At 41.4% G+C, this 26,140-nt stretch overlaps 2 protein-coding genes across 2 annotated transcripts in view; one reads left to right on the plus strand and one right to left on the minus strand.

Moving 5' to 3' along the window:
- Positions 1-26,140, plus strand: part of LOC121287954 (uncharacterized protein C7orf50) — a 345,582-nt gene that overhangs the window by 128,062 nt on the left and 191,380 nt on the right. The window lies entirely within an intron of this gene.
- LOC121287950 lies at positions 311-24,167 on the minus strand. Its single transcript, XM_041206105.1, has 2 exons — positions 24,086-24,167; positions 311-3,133 (listed from the first exon to the last, which is right to left on the minus strand). The coding sequence occupies exon 2, from the start codon at positions 2,983-2,985 to the stop codon at positions 1,888-1,890; it is 1,098 nt and encodes a 365-aa protein (XP_041062039.1). The 5' UTR covers positions 2,986-3,133; positions 24,086-24,167; the 3' UTR covers positions 311-1,887.

The raw sequence follows: 26,140 nt of genomic DNA on the forward strand, positions 1-26,140 counted from the left end.
GCTACAGGTAACTTTGGAATGATGGTCCCCAAAGTTCCAAAATTTGAAGTTTTCCTCATGTTATATCTGTGTCTGTTGTACACAGATGGTTGGAGATTTAGAACATTAGAACATATAAATTACCTAGAGGATAGAAGGCAAAGTGGATGAATCTTGTTTTTTTTGTCTAGAAACTCCTATAAGCCTACCTACTTCAAAGATTTTTGAACAGTCTGCATAAGACTTCGTGATATAAGCCAGTTCCCAAAAATTTGTGTAGCCTTTGCACAGCCCACCAGCGTCAAACAATTTAATTTGCTACTTCAAGCACTTCAGGCTGAGCTAAAATGTTTACTACATTCACTTACAATTAAGTAATTTTGCTCCTTTTGAGATAGCACTGAACTGTAGTATCCCTCAGAACATAGATACAGCGGAGAAGATCTATAATCCAAAAAACCTCAGCATTTGGCTTTAAGATCAGAACTAAGATGTTCAAGGAAGGAAGTTTCAATTTTTGCAGGAGCTGGTCTCATCATTTTTATGTATTCAGGCAGTCTTGCAGGAGGTGGTACCATTTTTGCTTTTGTCCTTGGAATTATATGGGCTTTGGAATCATCTCACAATCTGACAGTCACTTGACTGCAGTGTAACCACTATTAACTTCTTATGCTCTTTCTGCATTGATGAGTATTCGTAAGTTTAAAAAGTGTCATCTGTTATCTCTTCACTCGGTAACTTTGCATTCTCCACTGAGTGCTAGATCAATGGGCTTCCACAGCACACTTTATCTGGTTGGACAGCCGTGGTTCTAAAAGGTTAAGCAGGGCTCAAGCCGTAAAAGCAAATTTTTTTCACTGGTGAGGTTGAAAAGTTTTTGGCTAAAGGAGGAGCAGTAGTGCAAACTCTTAACTCCACAGACTGCTTATTCTTAACAAGCAGACTTGGGTGTGAGGCCAGGTTTTGGCAAAATTTCTCACCCAAGCCCATCCTTCCAATCCAACGCGGTTACAGCAACACTCTGCTTCTTGAATAAATTGTGTTACCTTGTCACTTTCTGTACACAGCAAGTATTATTTAACAGCTCATTAATGTTGTTGCTTACGTAATGCCATCAATCAAAATGACTGCTGGTGGCATTTGCAGGGCTTGCTCTGTAGATTTATTGCTGGAATCAAGTGTGGATATTTTCCCCACATGCCTCAGAGCTACTATGTGGTGTGTGTTTTATAACCTTCTTGCTAAATAGGATGTGAAAAGAAGCACCAAATCCTTTTGTTTTTGGAATTGATATTCTGTGGAACTTATAGCTTTGTAACTTATAACTACATTTTGCAGCTTGATCTGGTCAAGCTGTTTAAACATCTTACAGCAGCTTAACCTATTTTGATGTGAAAAACAGCAAATCCAAGTTATGACTTTCTTGTTTTAGTCTGAAGAAAAGAACAATTCTTGCTTTTTCCAAGTGATTTTTTACAAATAGCTCAATACTCTGTGTTGTCCTCTTGCTTATTTCTTGCATTAATCCCCATCCACCCCATTGTTAACACTCAAATGTTCAGGAGTTTCCTGTTCTGCTGATTATGCACATTCAAATTTTCCATCTTCCATCTCTCTACTGGTGAAACACTCCCCAATGGAGTCAAGGCAAGTTGCCCCTAGGCTGCAGTGTTGTTCCTCACTGTAGTTTCTTCCAGAGTGGTGTTGACAGAGGCTTGAGACTGGGAGTAGGTAACCCAAATCTGTCCCTCAAGAGGACTCCTGGATATTCAAGCAAGTCGAAATGGGTGAAACCCATGAAAAAAGACTTGATATTTTTATTTGGGACAGAATGAAGCAGTGGAATTTGTCACAGTGTGGTTTGAGTTGGCTGTTGCAGAACTCTCTCCTTCCTGGGTGTAATGTAGTTTAGTTGAGAGATTCAGAATCTCCATGATTCTCTTTAGTCTCAATATTGGGCCTCGTGACGTTGTGGTTTCTGTTGGCATTCGGCCCTCGGCAGGGCTCAGTGACACGCCTCAGGGTTTCCTTGGCCACATCTTTTTTCATGTTGTGAAAAGCTGCGATGAATACCAAGCACAGGCAGCTCCCGGAAAACATGACCAACTCTCCTATAACAACCTGAGGCTTAGGTTTGGAATGGGCATGATGGTTTCTTACCTCTTGTGATTGGAGGAGAAGCAGAACATTATAAATCAGGCGGCAAATGAAAGTCACCGTGACCAGCGCCAGAAAAACCCGGTGAGGAGTGACAAGTTCCCTGTAGTCTTGCGTGTCCAGCGAATACCGCATGCGCTTGGAATGAATCAGGAAATGCAGGATGAAGCCCAGAATGATGAGCGTCGGTATTAGGAATCCGAAGATAAACTTGACCATACTGTACGCTGCTGGGGCCTCGAGCGGGTCCACGTAGCAATTCACTGACATGCTCAGGACTTGTCCAGCCCCGGTTAGCACTGTGACCAGCGTGGAGAACAAGATGCTTATACCCATTGCAGCCAAGATGGAGAGGAATGATTTATTGAGTGCTCTCCTCACTAGCGCCACGTGGTCATACACCAAGAAGAAGGAAATCATGACATGAGTGTATCCTGTGTAGAAGTAGGAGACATTAAAGAAAAATGACAGGACGGCACAACCAAGAGCAGTAGTATTTACAGCCTCTGGCCTGACAAGATCAGTGAGTGAGAAAAAAATGAGTGTGAGATCTGCCACTGTCAGGGAGAATAAAATGATATCAAGTTGTTCAAATTTCCTTTTCTTTCTGTAGTTTCCAGCATAAATGATGAGGATGAAGATGCCACTTAGGAGTCCGACAAGTCCAAAAATGCTGTAAACATAAACACACCTTGAGATTAAATTTTGTGCCTTCATAAACTCAATGAATGTGTGGTTATCAAAATATGACACAGAGCTTGTGGAAATGCCGTCGTCTGAGGGAGTGTGAGTAAAGTTTAAGTAATCTGAGAGCTGGGTCACATTATGGGGTGTTTCTTGCGAAGTCATTGTAGCTCCTCTCTTCAGTTGTAGATTGTACACCACTGAGTAAGTCAATGTGTGCCGTATAGCAGCCAATTTGTATCCTGAATTGTAATCTATGGCGTTCGATTCAGCAAACTGGGTTGAGGAAAATTGTAAGAGTTCAGCTGTCAACCTGTGAAAGACAAAGAAGATGACTAGTTAATTTCTATTTGCCAAAACATTTCTTTTGTGGAATTGTAACAGAAATAAAGGTAGATTTAGATGTCAATGTTGGCTCAGTGATAGCATTCTCGCCTCAGTGTTAGAAGGTTATGGGTTCAAACTCTATTTGGGATACTTCAGGACATGATCTAAGATGACACTCAAGTACTGAGGGAGTGCTGCACTGTGGGAAGAGCCACCAATTCGGTGTTAAAATGATGCCCTGTCTGCATCCTCAGGTGAATGTAAATGATCTCATGGCACTATTTGAACAGCAGGAGAGTTCTAGTATCTTGACCGATATCTATCCCTCCACCAACATAAGTAACACGGATTATTTGGTCACTTATCTCTGTAGCTTGTGGGACCTTGGTATTCAAATCCGTTGCTGTGCTTCCTATATTGAAACAGTGACCACTTCAGTGGCCGTTGAAACCTTTGGGACATCCAAAGGTTACAAAAAGCACAATATAAATGCAAGTTTGTTCTTTTGTCACAAAGAGCATATATCTGGTACAATTAGAAGTAGTTAGAAACATTGATTTTAAAGCCCTGTTTAGTCTCCTGGTGAGATGATTTTCAAGTCCCAGCCATATAAGCTTATATCAGGGACAATAGGCTCCTGAAGATTTTGCGCCCTGCAATGTGGATTTCTATATTAATTTGGCGTGTGGATTCCTATATTAATTTGGCGTGTGGATTCCTATATTAATTTAGCAATGTGGATTCCTATATTAATTTGGCAATGTGGATTCTTATATTAATTTTTCAGTGTGGTTTTCTATATTTATTTGACAATGTGTATTCCTACATTAAAATTTAGCATCAATCTGGACAGTTGGAATTTTAGTTCTGATGGTCTGAGTGCTTTAGAGTTTAATATCTATGTAATTTGCACCATAGCCTGCCTGATTTTTCAGGCATTGCTCATAAATTAGGATATTACTGGGTACAGGTATCATCTAAGAGAAGGAAGGCACTTGGTTCCATACAATTTGAGTTGGGGTATTTCTGAGTCTTAAATCCTCCTGAATGTTCCATTGATGCAATGTTGGAAGCCAGAGATTTTCCCTTTCTCATTTATTTTTCTCTCTTCCCTACTCTCCTGAAGACGTTGATTGTTATCAGAATTGGTGCAAGGGTTCCATTTGCTCCATGATAATTATTGCATAGAATGTATAGCACAGAAATAGGCCATTCAGCCCAACTGTTCTCTACTGGAATATCCCCCCCATCCTTCCTCATTTAACTCTCTCAGCAAACCCCCTATTTCCTTCTCCTTCATATGCTTATCCAGCTTTCCCGTAAATGCATGTATACTATTAGCTTCAACTACTCTCTGTGGTAGCAAGTTTAGGTAAGCTATTTGTTTGTGGTAGACATTAAGAGCTGAGGCTAGATTCCTTCTTCACAGATTCTCCCAGCTTTATAATAATCAGGAGCAACCCTGGCTGACTTTTCCCCTCTTAACTTGAGGCTGAAAAGACCAATTATATCTCTGTTGAAGGCCTGGCTGAGATGAGCTTCCTCTGTCTAGATCCTAGGACTTTCCTAGTGTTTCTGAGTTTTGACCCAGTATTTTGTGTACATTGATCTGCAATGCCTCCATTTTAAAACACGGATGCTCATTTTCAAATTCCTCCATGACCTTGCCCCTCCCTATTTCTGTACCCTCCTCCAGCCTGACAACCCTGAAATCCCTGCAGTCCTCCAATCCTGGCCTCTTGCACATACTCAATTTTCCTTCACTGGACTATTGGTGGCCGTGCCTTCAGTAGCATGAGCCTATGCTCTGGAATTCCCTCCCTAAATCTCTCCTTGTCTCCTGCTGTCCTTAAAACTCATCTCTCTGGTCAAATTGTTGGTTACCTGTCCTAATGTCTCTTGACATGGATTGACATCAAATTGTATTTGGTAATGCTTTGTGAAGCGTCCTGGGACATTTTACTTTGTCACCAGCACTTTGTAAAGGTGACATGTTGTTGTAAGCATTTATTGTACATGTTGTACACACTTAATGCCATTGCTAACAGGCCCAGGGTGAGCGAGCGGCTGCAGAGGCTCCTAAATAACTCATTTCCATGTGTGTATATTCATCTCCAGAGAACATTGAGTGAGCTATAGACTGAAGTGAAATGTACAATACAGGACGTTCTCTGGAACCTCACAATTGTGTGACGACATGATGTAGCAAGTCAAAGTGTGAAGTTGAACATAAGACTGTACAGGTTTGCTACCACCAATAAGCAGTCAAGAAAGTGCTGATGCAAACTACTAAAGGGTAGTTGCAGAGTTGGTGATTGGAAATGTTTCAGTGTCCCAGAACCAAACCGAAGTATTGCAGAATATTGCAGACAGTTCCACTGAGTTTGTATGTGGCAAGGTGTTTTACAGCAAACTAGTAATGCCAAACTTTAGGACACCTTGTCCCTGACTGAAGCCTCGCCTCCTGGTGATACTTTCACCACCTGTTCTGCTCAAACAACTGGAGTGCTGGTGTGGCTGTCACCAAATCACACTTCTATCTCTACCACCATTCCTCTGCCTCCTTTTCTTTCTTTGTGTACTTCACCTTGTTCCACCCCTCTCATCTCCTTTAAGGTCCTTATTGTCTGCTCCTCCCCAAGCCCCATCCTGAATTTCTGCCTAATATATCTTTTCTCTGTGACTCCTCATCTTTAGGGATTTCAATCTTCATCTCAACTCCCATAGCCCCTTCTCTAAATTCCCTGCCCTCCCTAAAGTGCTCCCTTGATGGGGAACGCAGAAATGGCAGAGATGCTTAATCAATATTTTGCCTCAGTTTTCACAGTTTTCACACTAGTACCACCCCAGTAGTAACAAGTAGTGCAGAGGGTATAGAGAAGGAGGAACTTAGAACAATCACCATCATTAGAGAAAAAGTACTTAGCAAGCTATTGGGATTAAAGGGTGACAAGCCCCCAGGACCTGATGGCCTACATCCCAGGGTCTTAAAGGAAGTGGCAGTGGAGATAATGGATGCATTGGCTATAATATTCCAAAACTCCCTGGGTTCTGGAAAGGTTCCAGTGAATTGGAACAATGCTAATATAACGCCCTTATTCAATAAGGGGGGGAGGCAGAAAGTAGGAAACTATAGACCAGTTAGTTTAATGCCTGTCATTGGGAAATTGTTGGAATCCATTATTATGGAAGTAGTAATGGGGCATTTGGAAAGTCAAAATGCAGTCCATCAGAGTCAGCACGGTTTTATGAAGAGTAAATCATATTTGACTAATTTGCTGGCGTTCTTTGAAAATGTGACAAGCAAAGTGGATAATGGGGATCCTGTAGATTGTAGTATATTTGGACTTCCAGAAGGCCTTTGATAAGATGCCGCACAAAAGATTAATACACAAGATAAGATCACATGGAGTTAGGGGTAATATAGGAGCTTGGACAGAGGATTGGCTAACCAACGGAAAGCAGAGAGTTGGAATAAATGGGTCTTTTTCTGGATGGCAAGCTGTAACTAGTGGGGTGCCACAGGGTTCGGTCCTTGGGTCCCAACTATTTACAATCTATATTAATGACTTGGATTCAGGGATAGAAGGTACTATAGCTAAATTGCAGATGACACCAAAATAGGTGGGAAAGTAAGTTGCAATGAAGAAATAAGAAATTTACAAATGAACATGGACAGGTTAGGTGAATGGGCCAAAATCTGGCAGATGGAATTTAACGTGGATAAGTGTGAGGTTATCCATTTTGGTTGGAAGAATAAAAAGGCAACTTATTACTTAAATGGAGAGAAACTTCAGAATGCTTCAGTGCAGAGGGATCTGGGTGTCCTCGTGCATGAATCGCTGAAGGCTGGTATGCAGGTACAGCAGGTAATAAGGAAGGCAAATGGAATTTTGGCATTTATTGCTAAAGGGATGGAGTATCAAAATAGGGAGGTGTTGCAAGTATACTAGGCATTGGTGAGACCGCACCTGGAGTACTGTGTACAGTGCTGGGCCCCTTACTTGAGGAAAGATGTAGTTGCATTGGAGGTGGTTCAGAGGAGGTTCACTAGATTGATTCCAGAGATGCAGGGCTTGTCTTATCAGGCGAGATTGAGCAGTTTAAGCCTATACTCGCTAGAGTTTAGAGGGATGAGAGGACATCTAATTGAGGTATATAAGATGCTAAAGGGGATAGACAAAGTAGACGTGGAGCGGATCCCCTTGTGGGGCATTCTAGACCGAGAGGCCATAGTTTTAGGCTAAGGGGTGGTAGATTTAAATCAAAGATGAGGAGGAATTTTCTCAAAGGGTCGTGAATCTGTGGAATTCACTACCTCAGAGTGCAGTAGATGCTGGGATGCTGAATGAATTTAAGGAGGCAATAGACAGATTTTTAATTAGTAACAGGTTGAAAGGCTATGGGGAGAGGGCAGGAAATTGGAGTTGAGGCCGAAATGAGATCAGCCATGATCGTATTGAATAGCAGGGCAGGCTCGAGGGGCTGAGTTGCCTACTCCTGCTCCTAGTTCTTATGTTCTTATGTAAGCTCTTTAACGCATATATTCGGGACCACTGCCTCAACCTTGTCACTTCTTCGCTCATGGCCCTCACCTTGGACCAGACCATATTTGACCACTTTTGTGTATCCCTCACCACCAACATCCAGCTCCCACTTGCACCTCACTTCTTTCTACATCTATCCTGGGAAAAAAAAATCTCCTTCAATCAGCTCCAAGTGAACTTTCAAATTCCCAATGCTCAGACTTAGTTGCAGATGCAACGTTGTATATGGAAAGACAGTTGACTTACTTGACCCCTTACTCCTTTGATGTCTTCATCTGCAGCCAAACCTTTACTCTTTGCCAATCTGGTTTCGTCCACCCCCTGCACTGCGCCCCCCCCCCCACCCAACCAGCTCAATCCATGAGCTCTATCTCCCTGAAAAGCAAAGTGCATAGAATTGAATATATCTGCTGCATAACACATTCAGCTGTCTATTCCCAGATCTAGCCCCACCACACCAAGTGCTGTTGGCCCTCATTCTTCTCAGCCAAAACTAGACTTTTGCTTCCAGGCTCTACGTAACCCTGTCATCCAATATCAAGGTCTCTTTAAACTCAACACTTGTGCCTACCCCACCATCACTTCCAACAACAAATGTGAGGAAGTCATGGTTTCAAACTGAATCTATGTGGTTAGCTGCCTTGGCTGCTCCACTCTGCCCCCGCCCACCATCCCAACCAGCCTATCCCTGAGCTCATGTTCTCTCTGTTTCCCTCCCATATCCCCTCATGCCCTCTCCAATGCTATCTTGTTCATTAGACCCAGCCCCTGCTTCACTGACTCCATCCTCTGCCGACCACCCAGCTTCCGTTTCTGACCTCCTGCGCTAGCTGCCATTGTAAATGATTCAGTCACGCTCTCTTTCAAAACTCCTCCTCAAAAACAAATGGATGCTGTGGTGCACAGAAACTATTGCTGGCTGAGTAAGCTATGATGTACTAACTGGACCTCAGTGTCACGATGAATGTACTTGAATGGTTCATCCACAAGGTGTCAGCAATGTGTTTTCTTTGCTAAACTTTTATATAATATAGTACAGCTAGGTATTCTGACCAGTAAACCTGAAACACAATGGCCCAGATTTTGCAGGCAAAATAACAGAGAGTTCTATGGCACTCAGCTTTGCTAGATGATTCACACTTTAGTAACTTGTCATCAGAAAGAGGTTCCCCATCATTTGTGAATCACCAGATGTTTCTGCACCACTCCATGGAAAGTTTCACAAAAACAGCAGCTTGTCCTCAACCAACCTACCCCCACCCCCCAACATTTCATGAAGTTGTTGCATTTGTAGATTAATTGCTAATTAAACTTAGCGCAGAAAGTTAGGGCTGGAACTTAACTATCTTTTCAATGAGGAGATTTATACTCCTGAAATGTATCCAATTATTCCTAATCCCCTGCTTTTTCCCCATAGCCCTGTGAATGTTTCCTTTTCAAGTATATATCTCATTTCCTTTTGACAGTTATCATTGAATCTGCTTCCACCCCCCCTTTCAGGCAGTGCATTCCAAATCAGAACAAAAAAGTCTCATCTGCTCTCTGATTCTTTTGGTAATTACCTTAAACCTATGTCCTCGCTGGCCAACTCTAATGCCAGAGAAGACAGTTTCTCCCTATCTACTTTGTCAAAACCCCTCATCATTTTGAATACCTCTTTTAGCCTTCTCTGCTCTAAGGCAAATGATTTCATTTCTGTAGACTCTCTACCTAGGTGAAGCTCCTCAGCCCCAAGACCATTTTGGTAAATCTGCGCTGCGCCCCCTCCAAGGCCTTGAAGGGCTTCCTGAAGTGTGGCGCCCAGAATTGCGCATGCAACTCCATTTGATACCTAACCTGGTGAAAGTAGCACTTAAGCAGTGACGATGAGACTGTTTTAGTGCTTACATTGGCTAGGATTTTCTGGCCCCGCTTGCTGCTGGGATCTCCAGCCCCGCTGAAAGTCAGTGGACTTTTGGCTGGCCCATCACATCTCCCATGACAGGTCCTGCCATAGCTAGAAAATCCTGGCCATTGAATAAAGTCAAATGGTCATTTTGTTCAATCTTGGCTGACACCAACTTTCACTATCAGGATATTTGAAGCTGTATAAAAATCACGGTGAGGGCATCACCCTAGAGTACTTAACTGAAAAATGCACCACTGTATTTAGCAGAAGTGCCTAAGTACATCAGGAACTTACACACTGACATTTTTGGAATACAGTGATATATTGCCACAAATTGCATTACTGTAACTGGACATTTTGGCAAGAAACTAGTTTTCAAATTGCAGGTTAAATTAGAAAAAAATAATGTTTGAAGTGAAATTAAGCCCAACATGAGTTAACTAGTCTTTTGATCAGGTTCATCTTTTCAGTATTTTCAAAGGCTGCAGTGTGGAAACAACAAGCGCCTTTACTCACAAAAGCAAAATACTGCAGATGCTGGACATCTGAAAAAAAAACTCGAAAATGCTGTAAATACCCAGCAGGTCTGGCAGCATCAGTGGAGAGAGAAACAGAGTTAAGGTTTCAGCTCCATGACCTTTCATCAGAACTGGAAAGCGTTATTGATGTAACTGTTTTAGGCAAGTATACTGCTGGTAAAAGTGGGAAAATGGAGGAAGAATAAAAGGGAAGGTCTGTGATGGGGTGGAAAGCAGGAGAGATTAAATGATAAAAGGAATTATGGCGCATGGTAAAAGGAGATGGTAATGGAACAAGCAAAGAAAATATGATTCTAGAGGAGGTGTAAACCAGAAAGCAGAATCATCAACAGTTGCTCTCTGAAAAAAAATGGGAATAATTGTTATGATCTATGACCTGATATTGCTGAACTTGATGAGACTGGAGGGCTGTAAAGTGCCTAATCAGAAGATTGCTTGTACTTCTGTCAATTTAGTATAGTGCATTTGCTGCTCGCAATGTGGTCTGCTCTACATTGGGGAGAGCAAATGCACCTTGGGTGATTGCTATGCAGAACATCTCCGTTCAGTCTACAAGCATTACCTCGAGCTTCTGGTTGCCTGATGTTTTAATTCTCCACCTTGCGCTCATGCTGACCCCTCTGTCCTTGACCTATTGCAGTGTCTCAGTGAAGTTCAACATAAGGTTAAAGAACAGCACCTAAACTTTCGATTAGTCACTTTAGAGCCTTCTGGACTCAACACTGTGTTCAACAATTTCAGATCATAACTTCTGCCCCCATTTTTTCCAGAGCGCAGCTGTTGGTAATGAATCTGCTTTTGCCATTTACACCTGCTTTAGATCCATCCTTTTGTTTCTTTACTTGTCTCATTACCATCTCCTTTTGCCTTTCACCATCAACTCTTTCTGCCACAATTATTCCTGCCTTCCACTTAATCACAGACGTTCCCCTCCCATTCCCTCTATCCTCGCTTCTGTTCCTGCTTAAAACCTGTTAGATTTCTAACTTTTTTCCAGTTCTGATGAAGGATTATTAAGCATTAACTCTGTTACTTTCTCCAGAGATGTTGCCTCATCTGCTGAGTAATTCCAGCATTTTCTGTTTTCATTTAATCTTAGCCTTGGGTTCCAGCCATCTTAACTGCCAACAGGGAAATGTTGGCAGGGGGTTGGGGTCAATGTTTAATGATAGAATACCATGGGAATACAGAGGCTGGCCCAGATTTGGAAGGAACTGGGTACCTATTAGTGAGATTTTAAAAATTACGAATTGTATCTTTGCCATTCCAATGAATGTAAAGTATCAGAACGTCAGAGTTGCTTGTGGGCGTGGATGGAATTGGATCTGGTCAAGTAAAAACGCAATGGCTCATAAGTATATTTTTCCAAACTCTATAATTAGGACTTTTTTTAAGGTTGGTACAAGTAACCATTACTAATATAGCCATTGAAGGAGTTTGAATATTCCTTTCAGAGAAGTTCAGTTGTCTATCCAAGGGTGGAATATGCTTGATTTACTGGCTTGAACTTATTAGTTCCCAAACCTGAACAGCAATGTCAGCAGAAAGGGATAACATCAGCCCAGGCTGCTAAAAGAACAATATCAGACAAGACAACATTGTCTTTAGATTAAAAAGGTAGTTACTTGTGTGTAAGAAAATGAGGAAGAAGAAAATTTAAGTAGCATTGGTGAGATTATGGGACAATAAGAAAGGATTTCAAGTATCCTCTTATCTTGTCATCTAATTTCATTCTCTCGGACCTCAATTAGTTAAATTTCATTCAAAGACCATTGTGGTACAAATGATCTCCAGGGCTTAAGCCACTTATGCACAGTATTACAAGAAGAGCAGAAATGTGCAATGGAAACCACAAGTTCAGCTCTGCTGGCAGCCACTTTGTGTTTTAACTTGACCAGATCTAAACCCATCTGCTTTTACAAGCCACTCGCACATTCTGATACAATACATTAATCAGAAAATCAAAGGCATTTCTCTTAAGTGAACAACTGTCTGTTCTCATGGGTTTGGTAAATGGTCTGCCAGCCTCCTTCAGCCCAATCCATATTTAGGTTCATATTAAGTTAACGAAACGGTAACTGTCTTCCTCTCCGCAGATGCTGTCAGACCTGCTGAGTTTTTCCAGCTATTTTTGTTTTTGTAAATATAAAAACAAAAAACTGCGGATGCTGGAAATCCAAAACAAAAACAGAATTACCTGGAATTACCTGAATCAACTCTTTTCTTCTCCGCCGATGCTGCCAGACCTGCTGAGCTTTTCCAGGTAATTCTGTTTTTATTTTTGTTTTTGTTTCATGTTAAGTATCCAGTTCCGTTCTCCTTGAACACAGGGCCATAACTCCTTGTTATTCCTAATTGAGTTAGGAATGCATCCCTTTTTTTTTGGAATGTTTATAGAGAGACCTGGTTTTATCATTTTTGCATTGCAGAAATTGCCTTGTATCAAAATGATGGGTCCAGCCTTTGTAGATCACCAACACTGTTTCAGCAAATTGAGGGGCTGAATAATGACAGGCTACAGTGTTTAAAACTATGAAGGATAAATGAAGAGTAAATAAGGAGAAAGTGTTGTCACTAGCAGGAGGGTCAGTAACCAAAGAACATAATGAATATAATTGTCAAGGGGAGAAGAGGGAAAAGAGTGGATTTTTTTTCCACCCGTGGGATTCCAAGATTCACCATGGCAGTTGGATCATTGCCCAAATTTACATATTGGTCCAACTATAGACATGGCAAACATTTGGGTGCTTCCAAGAGGAAGCATACTATGTCAATTCCCTGGGGCAGGCAGCATTGCAAGCCACTACCTGTGTGGTCTATGTCGCATTCTTCAATAATACCAATGACTCATCACTGATGCTGCCTGCCTATGGGGAAACAATGCAAGTCTTCATGGCACCTGAGGCTATGCAAGCAAATCCCACCCCTCCCCTTTCTCTTTTGGCATTTAGGAGGGCAGCAGGAAGGGGCTTCACTGAAGGCGTGGACGTGCTAATTGTAGAGAATTACATTTGGGGACAGTGTGGGAGACGGGGGAAGCAGAGGCAGGAAGTGAGAGTGAGCCAGCAGATATTGGCTTCACAATTAGATGCAGTGCTGACATATTTAGAAATATTTGCTGGGGAAATAGGTAAAAAAAAATGTTAGTAATTTATTTGGACTCTTTAACCTAACCACTGGGTTTAGTGGCAGTGTTCAGTGTTTTGTAGGGTCAAAAATGTCTTTGCATTATCACTAACATGAAGTGTTTCAGCACACACCCTGTTAAAATGCAGTGATCACAGTGTATTCAACAAAGAAGGCAGCTATTTGGCCCATCGTCAGATAGAAAATTTTACATTCTCATTTTTGCTGCATTCTGTTGTTTCTTAAATGATTGAGTTTTCAACTCCATTACTGTACCTGGAAGTCTATTCAAAGTGCTAATTGCACTCTGCATGAAGAAAAACCTGCCTAATATCACTTGTAAAATTACTTTTTAATAGCTTCCAGCTGTATATCCTTGTCCTTCAACTATTATTTCTATCCTGGATTGGTCTTTTCCACGCCATTACCTGTTGTACCTACCTCTGTAAGATCAGGAGCTCAGTTTCCTCCATTCCAGGATGAAAAGCCCAGATCTCTCTAGCATTTCCTCATAACTCCTACCTCGGCATTGCAGGATCAGTCTATTGAGTTATCTTGTCTCTGGGTCCAGCACTTGAATGCCTCCTTGTTTTTCAGTGACCAGAGCTAGACACTAGGGGATGGATTTTATGCTCCCCGACCAACAGGTTTCAAGGCGGGGGCACATAAAATCCAGTTGGTGTGCTTCCTGCTGCAACCCTGTCTGAAGTTTTACTGGGGTTGGGGGAGGCGTTGGCGGCCTACTGAGACCCTAACCGTCCACAAGATCCTCATCCTGCCTCCTCCAGTATTTTACCCATAACAGGGAGAAGCTCATGCCACGTGGGAAGCCCGGCAGCTTTAGCTGCCTGGCCTGGTGTTGGACAAGAGGTAGGGCCCTCCTTTGCAGCCCCTACGGACCTAGCAGAGGCACCACCTCTTCTCTGTCTCTCTCTCCGCGCCCCCCCTCCCCCTCACTTTAACCTTTCCCCGCACCCTTGTTGAGATCTGGACTTAGTAGAGTTCCTTGCTGTGGTGGGAATGCCTGTAGTTCCAGCAGTGGCCCCTGCCTCCAAGTTGCAGCAGCTCTCTAAGATGGGCCTTCCTCACAAGAAAGGGGGGGAAGTCCCATTTTAAAGCAATTAAAGCTACACCTGGCATTAAATTGCTGTAGGGCTGCCATATGGATCATGGGTGTGCTCCCCCTGGCTTTTTAGCAACTCACTGTAAAATCCAGTCCGAGCTGTGGCCTGAGCACACCTCAACTGAGCCCTTCAAGTTATGGGTCAGGGTTTTACGGCCCCTCCTGCTCGGTGGGATATTTCAATCCCGCCGAACTGAATGGAGATTTAAATGGCTTGCTGCATCTGCTGGGGGGGGGGGAGACACGCCGCAGTGGGGCTGTAAAATCCTGGTCATCATCCTAACTGCATTAATTGTTCAGTTACTGGAAATCTGTGGAGCTTCCTAAATAAAACATTCCTGTCTATAAATAATTATCTATTTCACAACCTAGCAATGGAAATAATGAGGAGGTTTTTATTACGATGCTTTGTTTAATAAATGTTTGTTGTGTTCTCTCCACCCTTTGCCATTCTGAAGAAATAATAGCCAAGATGAAATTTGCTGCTGCTCTTTTAATCACAGGAAGACAGTTCCATCTCAATGTAGCTGTAAAAGAGGGTGTTGAGTGGGTGCAAACTAGAAAGACATTGCTTTTTGTTAACACCTCCTTTGACCATGTCAAAGGTAGCTTGAGCTAGAAGCAGGTAACTTGCTGTAATTTGCAGCAGGGAAAAATGTGTTTTGGGAGGGGTTTTAAGGGTTCCAAGAACCTAAGGGCAGGAAGTTAAACTGTTTAAAAAAGAGTTCTTGCGAAAGAAGTAGAGAAAAATGCAGCATTAGTGGAAGGAACATAACCAAATATCAGCAGAACCTACACATTTAACAAGATGATGAATTGTAATGCCAGCAAGTATTATCATAGAGGGAATTGCATACAATGTATGGCACAGAAACAGGCCATTTGACATAACAGGTCCATCCTGGCATTTATGCTCAACATGAGCCTCCTGCTACCCCTATCATCTCACCCTGTGAACTCTAATGAGACCTGTATGGAGTTACAGTGTGTGAGGAGGCAGTGTGTGAGGTGCATTAAAAAGTGATTGAAGTGATGGAACACTTCCTTTGGATATTGAATACATTGAGTTAATGTCCTTTCACCAGATAGTGACAGCAAGCACTGACCACATCCTCCCCCTCCACCTATCTTGTTGATAGCTGTAACCTTGATGCTGAATAATGTTGTATTCTGTAATGTTAGTCAAATACCAGTACGTTGTAGTTTGTACAGAGAACACAATTGTTGTGATAAATGGCGAGATTAAACATCAATGTACACTGATCAAAAGAAGTTTTGGACACTGTTTAACTGATACCACTGGCTTTGTCAAACATTTGTTTGGTAACACTCTTGTGAAGCACATTGGGGCATTTTGCTACTTTAAAGGTGTTATAAAAATGCAAGTTCTTATTTATAACGTTGAATTATGTCTATAATTTCCCTGCCATGGTGCCTAAAAAAATTCAGTATGTCTCAAATGGTGTTTGGATAAAATAAGAGTGAAGAAATTTGGATTTGTTGTGTGTCTCAGCCTGACTGCTTTACATTCTATACATTACTTTGAGATACTTGGTTTCAGTTGTGCAGGCAATGCAGCAATCATTTTGACCACAAGAAGATTTGTACAGGGCAATGAGATGATTTGGTTGCTTGGGCTGTTTGTGGTAATGTTTGTCGAGAACGGGACACTGGAATGCTTCCAGAAAGCTAAACACATGAGGGAGAAAGCAATAGATTATGTTGATAGGGTTAGGGGAAGAGGGGTGAGAGGAGTTTCATGTGGAACATAAACATTGACATGGCTCAGTTGGGCTGAATGGCCTGTTTCTGTGCTATATATTCTATGTAAAGTTTCTTCGAACTTGGCTATGGGATCCATAGGCATCACCACAACAACTAGGCCCTCGTTTCATATCTCACCTAAAATACAGCCCCTCTGATAATGCAGCACACTTTCCCCTGCCCACCAGCTAACACTCCATCCCTAGCACTGCTTTAGAGTGTCAGCCCATGCTCAAATCCTGGAATGAGGATTGATCACACACCTTCCAACTCAGCTGAGAGCCAAATGGATATTACAGAAGTAATTTGGCACAAAGGTTCATTCAAACACATATAAGCAAAAAGCAAGGCTCTGGTCACAAACTGTTGTAGAAACCATGGCAGGTATGTGTGGCTTCACGCTATTATGAATGACCCTTTGTTAAGCCTGACCACTTGCAATAAGGATAGTCAGAGACTGGAATGATATTCCAATTAAAAATAAATCCACAAATGCACCTTTTTGTTATATACTCGTGGTTTCACAAGTGAAGTATTTGGGGAAAGCTGGTCTTTCTGTCCGGGACTTTTATTGGAGGGAGGAAACTGGGGATCAACTTGGCTAATTGTCACTTGTTTCTTTTTTGTTTGTTCATTAAAGGAGAGAGGGAAAGTAATGCTCGCCCAGTCCTTGTCTTTTTTTCGCTGTAAATTTGAGTTTGAAAGCTCAGTCTAATATTTTTGCCTCTTGGCTCTCCAGCTCCAGTAACACACAGCAAGAAAAAAACAAACAAATAATTGGGTTTCTGGGAGATAACCAAAAGTTGATAGACCTAACATGTAATTTGAGATTTTCTAAATTTAAAAATAGAGGAGCACCATCTGTCACAGGATGTGGCGAGAATGAGGAGTTGACAGAACCAATATTTGGAAGGCCTAAGCTTTAACTCATCCTAACCTCTCTCTCTAGCAGTGTGCCCTTTGAGCTACCCACCCACATATTTTTTTACTTTGTGTTCCAGGTTTTGGTTGGTGTGGCCTTTGAGTTTATGTCAGAGGATGGTTATGAACTATGAACTCTGCAGCTTAATGTAAACTATATGCTTTTTAATTACTTTATAAAACGCAATGCAGATGGATCTCATTCTGAACTTAGTCATCCTGTTTGGGAGAATTTCCTCTGAAATGGAAATGGAATTTTTGCCTCAGCTTGAAGTTTATAGTCAGCCTCTCCTCACCTGCCCCCCGCCCCCCACCCATTTCCAGGATGCGTTGTCTAATCCCAAAGCCTCAACAATGGTTGTACCCAGATATTTTTAAGAAAACGTCTGTATTTCAAATGGAGTTTACAAACCTCAACTTAGTGTTTCAAAATCTGTATGGAGCAAACTAAAGTTTAGCCTGTTGAAATTCCACTCACTTGTTTCTAGATATGGAGGGAAGTACGTTCACTCACATTCATTTGCAAAATGGCCAAGTTGGAATTTTATTGCTTTTCTGATAACATATTGAACATCCTAGATTCATTTTAAAATCCCTCTCACTCTTAGCACTGACCTTTGTCATATGTCAGTCTACTTCATGACATTTAGAAACCTCGTCATTAGAATTCTGTTACAATTGCAAACCTCTATTTCTTACTATTCAATGTCTCGTAATGTACCTTCATTATGATAACAAGCCCCCTATTATGTCGCAACTTAAACCAAATGGACTATAATTGTCACCAAGAAGAAGAAAAATTGGTCTTTTCAATGACTGGAACCTTGCCCTTAATTATTTCTTTTTTTCTTTTTATCTGTCACAGTCTGCCCCGAAAATGTTAAAACCATGAATTTTTAATTCTCAGCATTCCCCTGGCTGAAGCCAAGCTCTTCTCTGGACTATGACGTGTATTTCCAATTTAATTAGAGCCTCTCATTTCCAAACATTATTTGTAATGTTTTGCATATTTTTGTATGAGCACTGCAAACCTGACTTGCTCAAGCTGCTCAAAACCTTTTTCTCTTCTATTTGATCTTATTCTTTCCTTCATTATCCTTCTCCCCTCTCCACTTTATACTCTCTCCTATCTGCTGTAAGTCAGTTTTTCAATACCCCTTGCAATTTATTCTTACTGTTTTTCCTCTTCACTCTAGATATTTTTAATTGCTTTCCCCACATGCTGCAAGATTTGGCGCATCCCTGTTTCACCAGGTCAGAACCTTCACTAACATAAAAATAGAAAATGCTGGAATGTTAAGCAGATCAGGCAGCATCTGTGCAGGGAGAAGCAGTGTTAACAGGTGGAATTTTGTCCTTGAAATGTTTTGACCAGTGGTTCTTGACCTGAAATGTTAACTCTGTTTCTCTCTCCACAAATGCTGCCTGACCTGCTGAGTAATTTTCAGCATAGTTGGTTTTTATTTTAGATTCCTGATATCTGCAGTTGGGGTTGCCAGCCCTGATTGGATGTATCCCTGGAGGTCTCATCACGTGATTTCCCTCCTCCAGTTGCCCGCCCAGTTAAACAGCCTTTATTCCCAATCTCCAGTACTTTTACAACTAAGGAATGGAAGTGTTCAAAGTAAATGATAAGAAAAGTTTTATTTTATACACCCCAATGATTTTTTCCCCAGGGCTGTTCTCAGCAGTGTCCAGAAGGTTAATATTCTATTCCTGAAGACTGCAAGGCAATCCTAGACTGCAGGATAAACAAGCATGTGGTTAAAAGGAGGAAACAGAGAAATTTTATGTGGCACGTATGGCCAACAATGAATTGCACATGTCACAGTGCAATGAACATGCTTTTTGTCTCGCATGTCTGAGCTTTCGGTGTAGGCGGTACATTCATAACTGACACCCTCCAGGCAAGAAACAATAGCTTATGTTTATATAGCACCTCTAATGTAATGAAACATCCTAAGGCACTTCCCAGGAGCATTATGAAACAAAGAATAATACCGAGCCACATCAGATGACCAAAAGCCTGGTCAAAGACGTAGGTTTTAAGGAGCATCTTAAAGGAGGAAAACAGGGTAGAGGGGCAGAGAAGCGTAGGGAGGGAATTCCAGCGCTTGGAGCCAAGTCAGTTGAAGGCACGAACACGAATGGTGGTGTGATTATAATTGGGAAAGCAAAAGAGACCCAAGTTGGAGGAGCACAGATATTTTGTAGGGTTGTACAGTGCGGGGAGATTACAGAGATAGGGAGGGGCAAAGCCATGGATGGATGAGAATTTTAAGGTCAAATGTTTGATCAGGAGCTAATCTTGGTCAGCAAGCATAGGAGTGATAATGAATGGGACTTGCTGCGAGTTAAGTGTTATGAATTCAATTAGTTCTCTCCCTGGGTGCTAAATTAGCAGTTTGTGGAGATTGTAATGTTTAAGGTACAGGATGTTCCAATGCTTGTTACATTGGTTTCTGCATAGTAACAGGATGGGACCCTCTGGGAGTGTTTTGATACGTAACCAGAACAGTTCAAAAGTCATTGAACAACTCCCCTTGAGGCGGCCAGTTTCGGGAGAGTCAGGATCAGGGGGAAGAAGCTCCATGTAGCTAAAGTGCATGCTGTTAGCCCTGAGGATCTGAGAAGAGGGCTTAGAGGAAGCCCTGGTAATTGAAGAGAGTTCAGGGAAAGCCCTGGTAATTGAAGAAGGCTAAGCAAAAGCCCTGGTAATTGAAGAGGGCTCAGAGGGAGTCTTGGGAGTCATATATAGCTGGATAGAGCCGGGAGACTTGAATTCAGAGAATCTTGAAGGCAGTGTCTAGCAAAAAGCTGAAATTATGCCAGTAGGTAGAGGCTGAAGTGCAGATTCAGGATTTCTGGGAGGAGGAATCTTGGAAGTTGAGATTGAAACCCTCTGTAGTGGGCCATTATTAAAGCTGTCTGCATGGGAGCGACTTTTGAAGAGAATTCAAAGGAGAGATCTTTGAAGGTGAAGCTGGGAATCCCTCATGAGGCTGAGTTTCAATGAGATTGTTTGACTTAGGGTGGAATTTTATGGTAGTGGGATTTTATGTTCCCGCCGAAGTCAGTGGAGTTTGGAATGGGTCGCCACATTATACGGCCTTGTCCCTGCTGCGATGGGGCTGTAAAATTCTGGCCTTGGTGTTTACTGACTCTGTCTTGGTTGCACCTGTCATTTACTCTGTAGTATGGTATGTTTGACCACAGTTCATCTGTTAATTAATATGTACCTCATACTTACCCTGAATGTTAGCGTATAAGATGCATATTGTAAATCATTTTATCTTTCTGAATTTGTACAGTAAATTTTGCTTTTGTTTGTTCAAAACCCGTGGAATCTTGTGGCTTTGTTCCAACTTTAAACAAACACTATTGGTCCCTAACCAAATCTCCCCATACATCCCGAGGTCTCACCAAGGATCATAACAATGGGCAGCAGAGTTTTGGTTGCCGTCAAGTTTATGGAGGGTAGAATGTGGGAGTCCAGCCAGGAGTGTGTTGGAATAGTCAATTCTAGAGGTAACAAAGGCACGGTTGAGGGTTACAACAGCAGATGAGCTGAGACAGGAAAGTTAGATGTACATTTATATGTTGCCTTTCACAACCTCAGGATGTCCCTAAGTTCTTTACAGCCATTGAAATACATTTTAATTGTAGTCACTGTTGTAATGTAGGAAGCACAACAGCTAATTTGTTGTGCACATCAAGCTCCCAAAAGCAGCAATGGGGTAATGACAAAATAATCTGCTTCAGTGACATTGGTTAGCAGGTTGATCAGGATGCTGGAGAAAAGTCCCCTGCTGTTCTTCTAAATGGTACCATAAAATCTTTTGCACCCACCTGAAACAGCATACTGGATCTTGGTTTACTGCCACATTTGAAAGGCAGCACCTTCGACAGTGCAGTTCTCCCTCAATACTGTCCTGGAGTGTCACCTGGATTTTGTGCAAATTTCTAAGGCAGTACTTGAACCTACAATCTCGGACTGAAAGGCAAGGACGCTATCCACTGAGCCATTACAAGAAGGTTGTTGATTTGGAGTTCATAAACAATGAAAAGGCTTAATTATCTAGTGGTGCCTCTGCATGTTTTTTCAATAAATTGTTTATATTACAAGAAATAGTGAGGTGAGAAGTTTAAGGAGGGGATTCCAGAACTTTAGCAGAACTTTTTCTTTAAGGGTTTCAAAAAATGACACCAAAACAAACCATAAAGATTAGCAATCTGTTAAAGAATTGTGGAAACGGAGCAAGAGGCAGCTAAGGAGTAATCTGTTTAAAATGAATGGATTGAAAAGTGGCTGCAATTTCTCAGCCTTCCTACAGCCCCTGCTCCCCAGAGTGGAAAGGATTCAATGTCCCTTCTGACTGAATCACCTGTGTCACAGGGGGTGAAAGGAGATGAAAAAGACGCAAGAAGACAAATAACACATTTTCTAAAATTGTTGCTTAAGTGTTGAAGTATTTTGATTGTCTTTCCAATTACACTTAACTTCCTAAGTTTTGGGACTTGAGAATTACCAGCATTATGGGCATGATTATAACAGTAAGCTGCTGGGCTCCATTAATTATTTCTCTGTTATGTTACAGGTATGTACAGGTGATATTTATATCTATATTCTTTGAAGAAGGCCCTGTAAGTATTCCACAGTGCATATGAATAATTTCCAGTCGTAATTTGAAATAAAAGTGCTTGTTTCTTTTGTGCCTGTTTAGCTTGAATACCAAATGTTTTGTGACAAAATAGTGCTCTATTTCTTTTGGATGTAATTTGTTAATTTACTATTTCATAATATTAACAGATTTTAATTTGAGGTTCAGGTTTACAAATTGGCTTTGATGTGTGGATTTTCCCAACAAAACATTTGCTCTGGATTTTTGATTTCTGTCTATTTTTGGAAGGAGGACTCGATACCTGGTACCTAATACAAAATTTATCTTAGTCACGAGAGTTTCAATTAACTTCCTCAGTATCTACAACTTCTTGGAAGAGAGACTTCCATGTTTCCACTACTCATGTGAAAACATGCTTGCTAATTTCATTTGCCAATGGCCAAGCTCTTATTTTAAGATTATGTACCCACATTATGAAATAGACTTGCTTGTGTTCAGAACACCTCGCGGTCTGACGCAGGAAAGTTGTCCTCATGATGATTCCATCAACCTTCAAAGCAGTAAAATGGTTTGGTTGTGCTCCAAGATAAATTAAATGTCAGGAGCTAGAAACTTGAACAGGGGGCCATTAACTATAAAAACGACTCAACAAGTGAGTGCGTTACCTCAGATCAATATTCCTAAAGTCTATGCTGTGTGGACTACACACTATCAATTGAACTCAAAAGATTGATTTTAAAATAGGAACAAAATTACTTCTACGCTAAAATAGCAGATGGAATCCTTGGCGACTTGATACCTTAACCATTAAGAATATTTTGATTCAAATAGCTTAAATGACTCAAGTAACCCAATATGTTTTTTTTAATCCATAAATACATTTCAGTTTATAGTACAAATTCATCAATACAATGTAAATAGAGACTGAGGGTGGGATTTTCTGGTCCTGATGCTGGCAGGCATTGTCGTGGGCAGGACACGAAAATTTGGAGCGCCGTTGACTTTTAAAGGCTCTCCAAATTTTCCCGTCCTGCCTGCGATGATGCCTGTTGGTGTCAGTGCTGGAAAATCTTACCTGTAGAGCACAAAAGTACGGAAGTTATGCTAAGTCTTTATAAATCAATGGTTAGACCTCAACTAGAGTATGGTGTCCAATTCTGGGCACCAGACTTCAGAAAGAATGTTAAGGTATTGGAGAAGGTGCAGAGGAGGTTTACTAGAAGGAGGTCAGAAATTACTGACCTTAGTGATGTGGAGCTCGGATTGTTCTTGGGACAAATTAGGTTAAGGGGAGATTCAATAGAGGTGCTCAAAATCCTGAGGGGTTTTGATAGAATAGGTAGAGAGAAACTGTTAGGATTAGCAGGAGAGTCAGTAACCAGTACTCACAGATAATTCGCAAAAATGCTAGGGAGGGGAGAGCATTTTTTCACTGAGTTTTTGAGATCTAGAAAGCACTGCCTGAAAGAGAGTTGGAAGCAGATTCAAGAATATGTTTTGGAAGGGAATTGGATAAAAATTTGAAAAGAAGTTTGCATGGCTGTGAGGAGAGAGCAGAGGAGTAGAATGAATTGGATAGCTCTTTCAAAGAACTGGAACAGGCATGATGGACTAAATGGCTGCCTCTTGCTTTATTTTTCTTGGAGTCATTTTGAAAAAGACATTGTGCCTGAAGACATCTTGGGTTGGGCATCACCCTAACTTGTCCTGCTGAGGTCTAACTTTAAAATAAAAAAGATCAATGCATACTAACTCCACCAGTGATTTCAAAAGCATTGCCATAAAAACCAGTCACATTTAATTCTCAAATTTGGTTTGTATGTACAGCAAGCAGCGCTTGGAAAAGTAATTTGCTCACATTAGCTCTAGAAGCACTTGACTATTTACAGTGCACAGCAGAAGAAGTGTCACTCCATGAGATGTTGCTGTAAACTGCTAACCAGCCCCCCTGCACTTTGGGGTCAACAAATGTTGATGCACAGAAATCACCTCCGAACCACTGAGCATTTGTGTGAAACACAAGCAGTTGGCATTCATGCCATTGATGCACAACAAGAAGACTGACTGACCATTTGAGCAAATCTAAAATTAACTCAAGAGGTACTGTTATGTCTTGTTTCTGTATTCAGAAAGAGTATTTAAATTAAAACTTGGTTCAATTTCCAGTAGAAAATTACAGTATTGGTAAGCATTTTCAGTCATCCTGCCACAGTGCTGGGCCTTTTGTACTGTAATGCACTCAGCAGATATATTCTGGCTTGAAAGCATCAATCCCTTTCAGTGGCTGCACTTTCAGTATTGCACAAACTAAAATAGAACACATGATTGCATAGATAGTAAACGATTTGTTGTAGTATTAAAATATAACAAAGTATTTTACTGAATATATAGGATTTGCTTTTACTCACCCCTTGATTCTACTTTTGATTTCTTGCTAACTGACATAGTAAGGAAGTGACTGAGACTTCCTCTTTGAGGGTGTTGTAAACACATTTCATCAGTTGGTTTCCAAAGTGCAAGCTGCTTTTGAAAGAACTTGATTGTGTCATTTCCTTAAGAGCACATTAGCCTGGCCCAGTTTGTTTGCTCCCCTGTGTTGTGTGTGCGCACAGATTCTGCTGGGAGTGATTGCACTCAGGGATTTTTTTTGTTTTACATTTTTTTGGACTAAAGTTTTACGTATCTTTTGCAATCCTCTTGCTCTCAATGGCTAGGAGCGTCTTTTTCCCTCGAGCAAGCCACTTCTGGAAATATTAAAAGCCTTGTGTTTGGTTGATTCAATGCTATGACTTTTCTCTACCCGGTGACAAAAGTGCAGAATTATATCATGAAAAGCATGTTTCTGAGCCTAGTTTTGCCATTCAAGGGTTACTTTTCAAGAAGGAATGAAGGAAAGATCAAGAAGGCCCTATTTTGAGCTGACATCGCACACATTCTAGCAGTCAGTAACAGGCGAGATTGGGTGTAATTTGCCTTTTTTCCTATTTTAGCCCAAAAAATGTTGCGTGATCAGCAGGATCTAAACAGAGTGAAAAGAACACTTTAAAAGTCTGCACCAGCTGGACATACTTGTGCCATTGTCATTCCCATACACACAGATGAAGGGTGGGTTGTTGTAGTGACTATAATGATATTTGTAATTTATCAACTAACAGCGTGGACTCTACACTACAGCTTTCTTTTGCACCGTGAAAGTGATACCAATGTTTTTCTTAATATTTAGCATCGTATTTTTCTCAAAAGCAGAAAACTCTTTATTGCGACATCAAATTTGCATTTTGTCTCCAATAATCCTTTCGGTTCTTAAGAGTTAAAGGAAGAGGGAGTTTCCTCAATGGGATTGATTCCAAGACCCAGTCTGTATCCTGATTGCAGATTTGGTGTAGGGGAAAGAAAGGTTCTGAGATAGACTCAAAACTTGGGTAAGCATTTGGCATTTAATATTCAAGGCAAAGTTTGAAACTTTGCGAAGAATAACAACCTGCATCTATATGGTGCTTCTAACATCATAAAACACCCCAAAGGCACTCCAAGAGCACAACTGGGCAGCATCTTAACAGAGGAGGGAGAGAGGTCAAGCAATTTGGGAGGGAATTCCAGAGCTTAGGGCCTAGGTGGCTGATGGCACGGGCTCCAATGTTGGAGTGAAGAAAATGAATGATTCACATGAGTTTAAGGGTTAAGAGTTTAAGTTTATGATAGGAGGAGACCATTTAGTTCCTTGAACCATTTAATGAGATCACACTTGATCTGTGACCTAGCTGCACCTACCCATCTTTACCTTGTATCGTTTAATATGTTTGGATTAACAAAAATCTTATCGGTCTCAGTTTTAAAAGCAACAGTTGACCCAGTATTATTTGTCATTTGTAGAAGAGAGTTCCCAACTTCTACCACCCTTTGCATGAAGAAGTGTTTCTTAAGTTCACTCTTAAAATAGCTGACTCTAATGTTTAAACTATGCTGCCTGGTCCCATGTCTACCCTTAACCAGTGGAAATAGTTTCTCTCAATCTACCCTATAAGTTCCCTAAATATCATAAATATCAAGATAAGATTGAAGAATTCGCAACAATCTTCAGCCTCAAGAGTCGAGTGGATGACCTACCTCTGCCTCCATGAGAGGCCCCCATCACAGATCACAAATGCCAGTCTTCAGCCAATTCGATTCATCCCACGCGTTATCAAGAAACAGCTGAAGGCACTGGATACTGCAAAGGCTATGGGCCCTGACAATATTCCGGCAATAGTATTGAAGACTTGTGCTCCAGAATTAGCCGCACATCCCAGTCAAGCTGTCCCAGTACCCGACTATGTGGAAAATTGCCCAGATATGCCCTGTACACAAAAAGTAGGACAAATCCAACCCAACCAATTACCGTTCCATCAGTCTACTCTCCATCATCAGTAAAGTGATGAAAAGAGTCATCAACAGTGCCATCAAGCGACACTTGCTTAGCAGTC

The sequence above is a fragment of the Carcharodon carcharias genome, chromosome 15 (assembly GCF_017639515.1).
Source record: "Carcharodon carcharias isolate sCarCar2 chromosome 15, sCarCar2.pri, whole genome shotgun sequence".
Taxonomy (NCBI): domain Eukaryota; kingdom Metazoa; phylum Chordata; class Chondrichthyes; order Lamniformes; family Lamnidae; genus Carcharodon; species Carcharodon carcharias.

Bases quoted from the DNA above. Each gene is read 5' to 3' on its own strand.
- LOC121287950 (XM_041206105.1), bottom strand. From the start codon at position 2,985: ATGACTTCGCAAGAAACACCCCATAATGTGACCCAGCTCTCAGATTAC.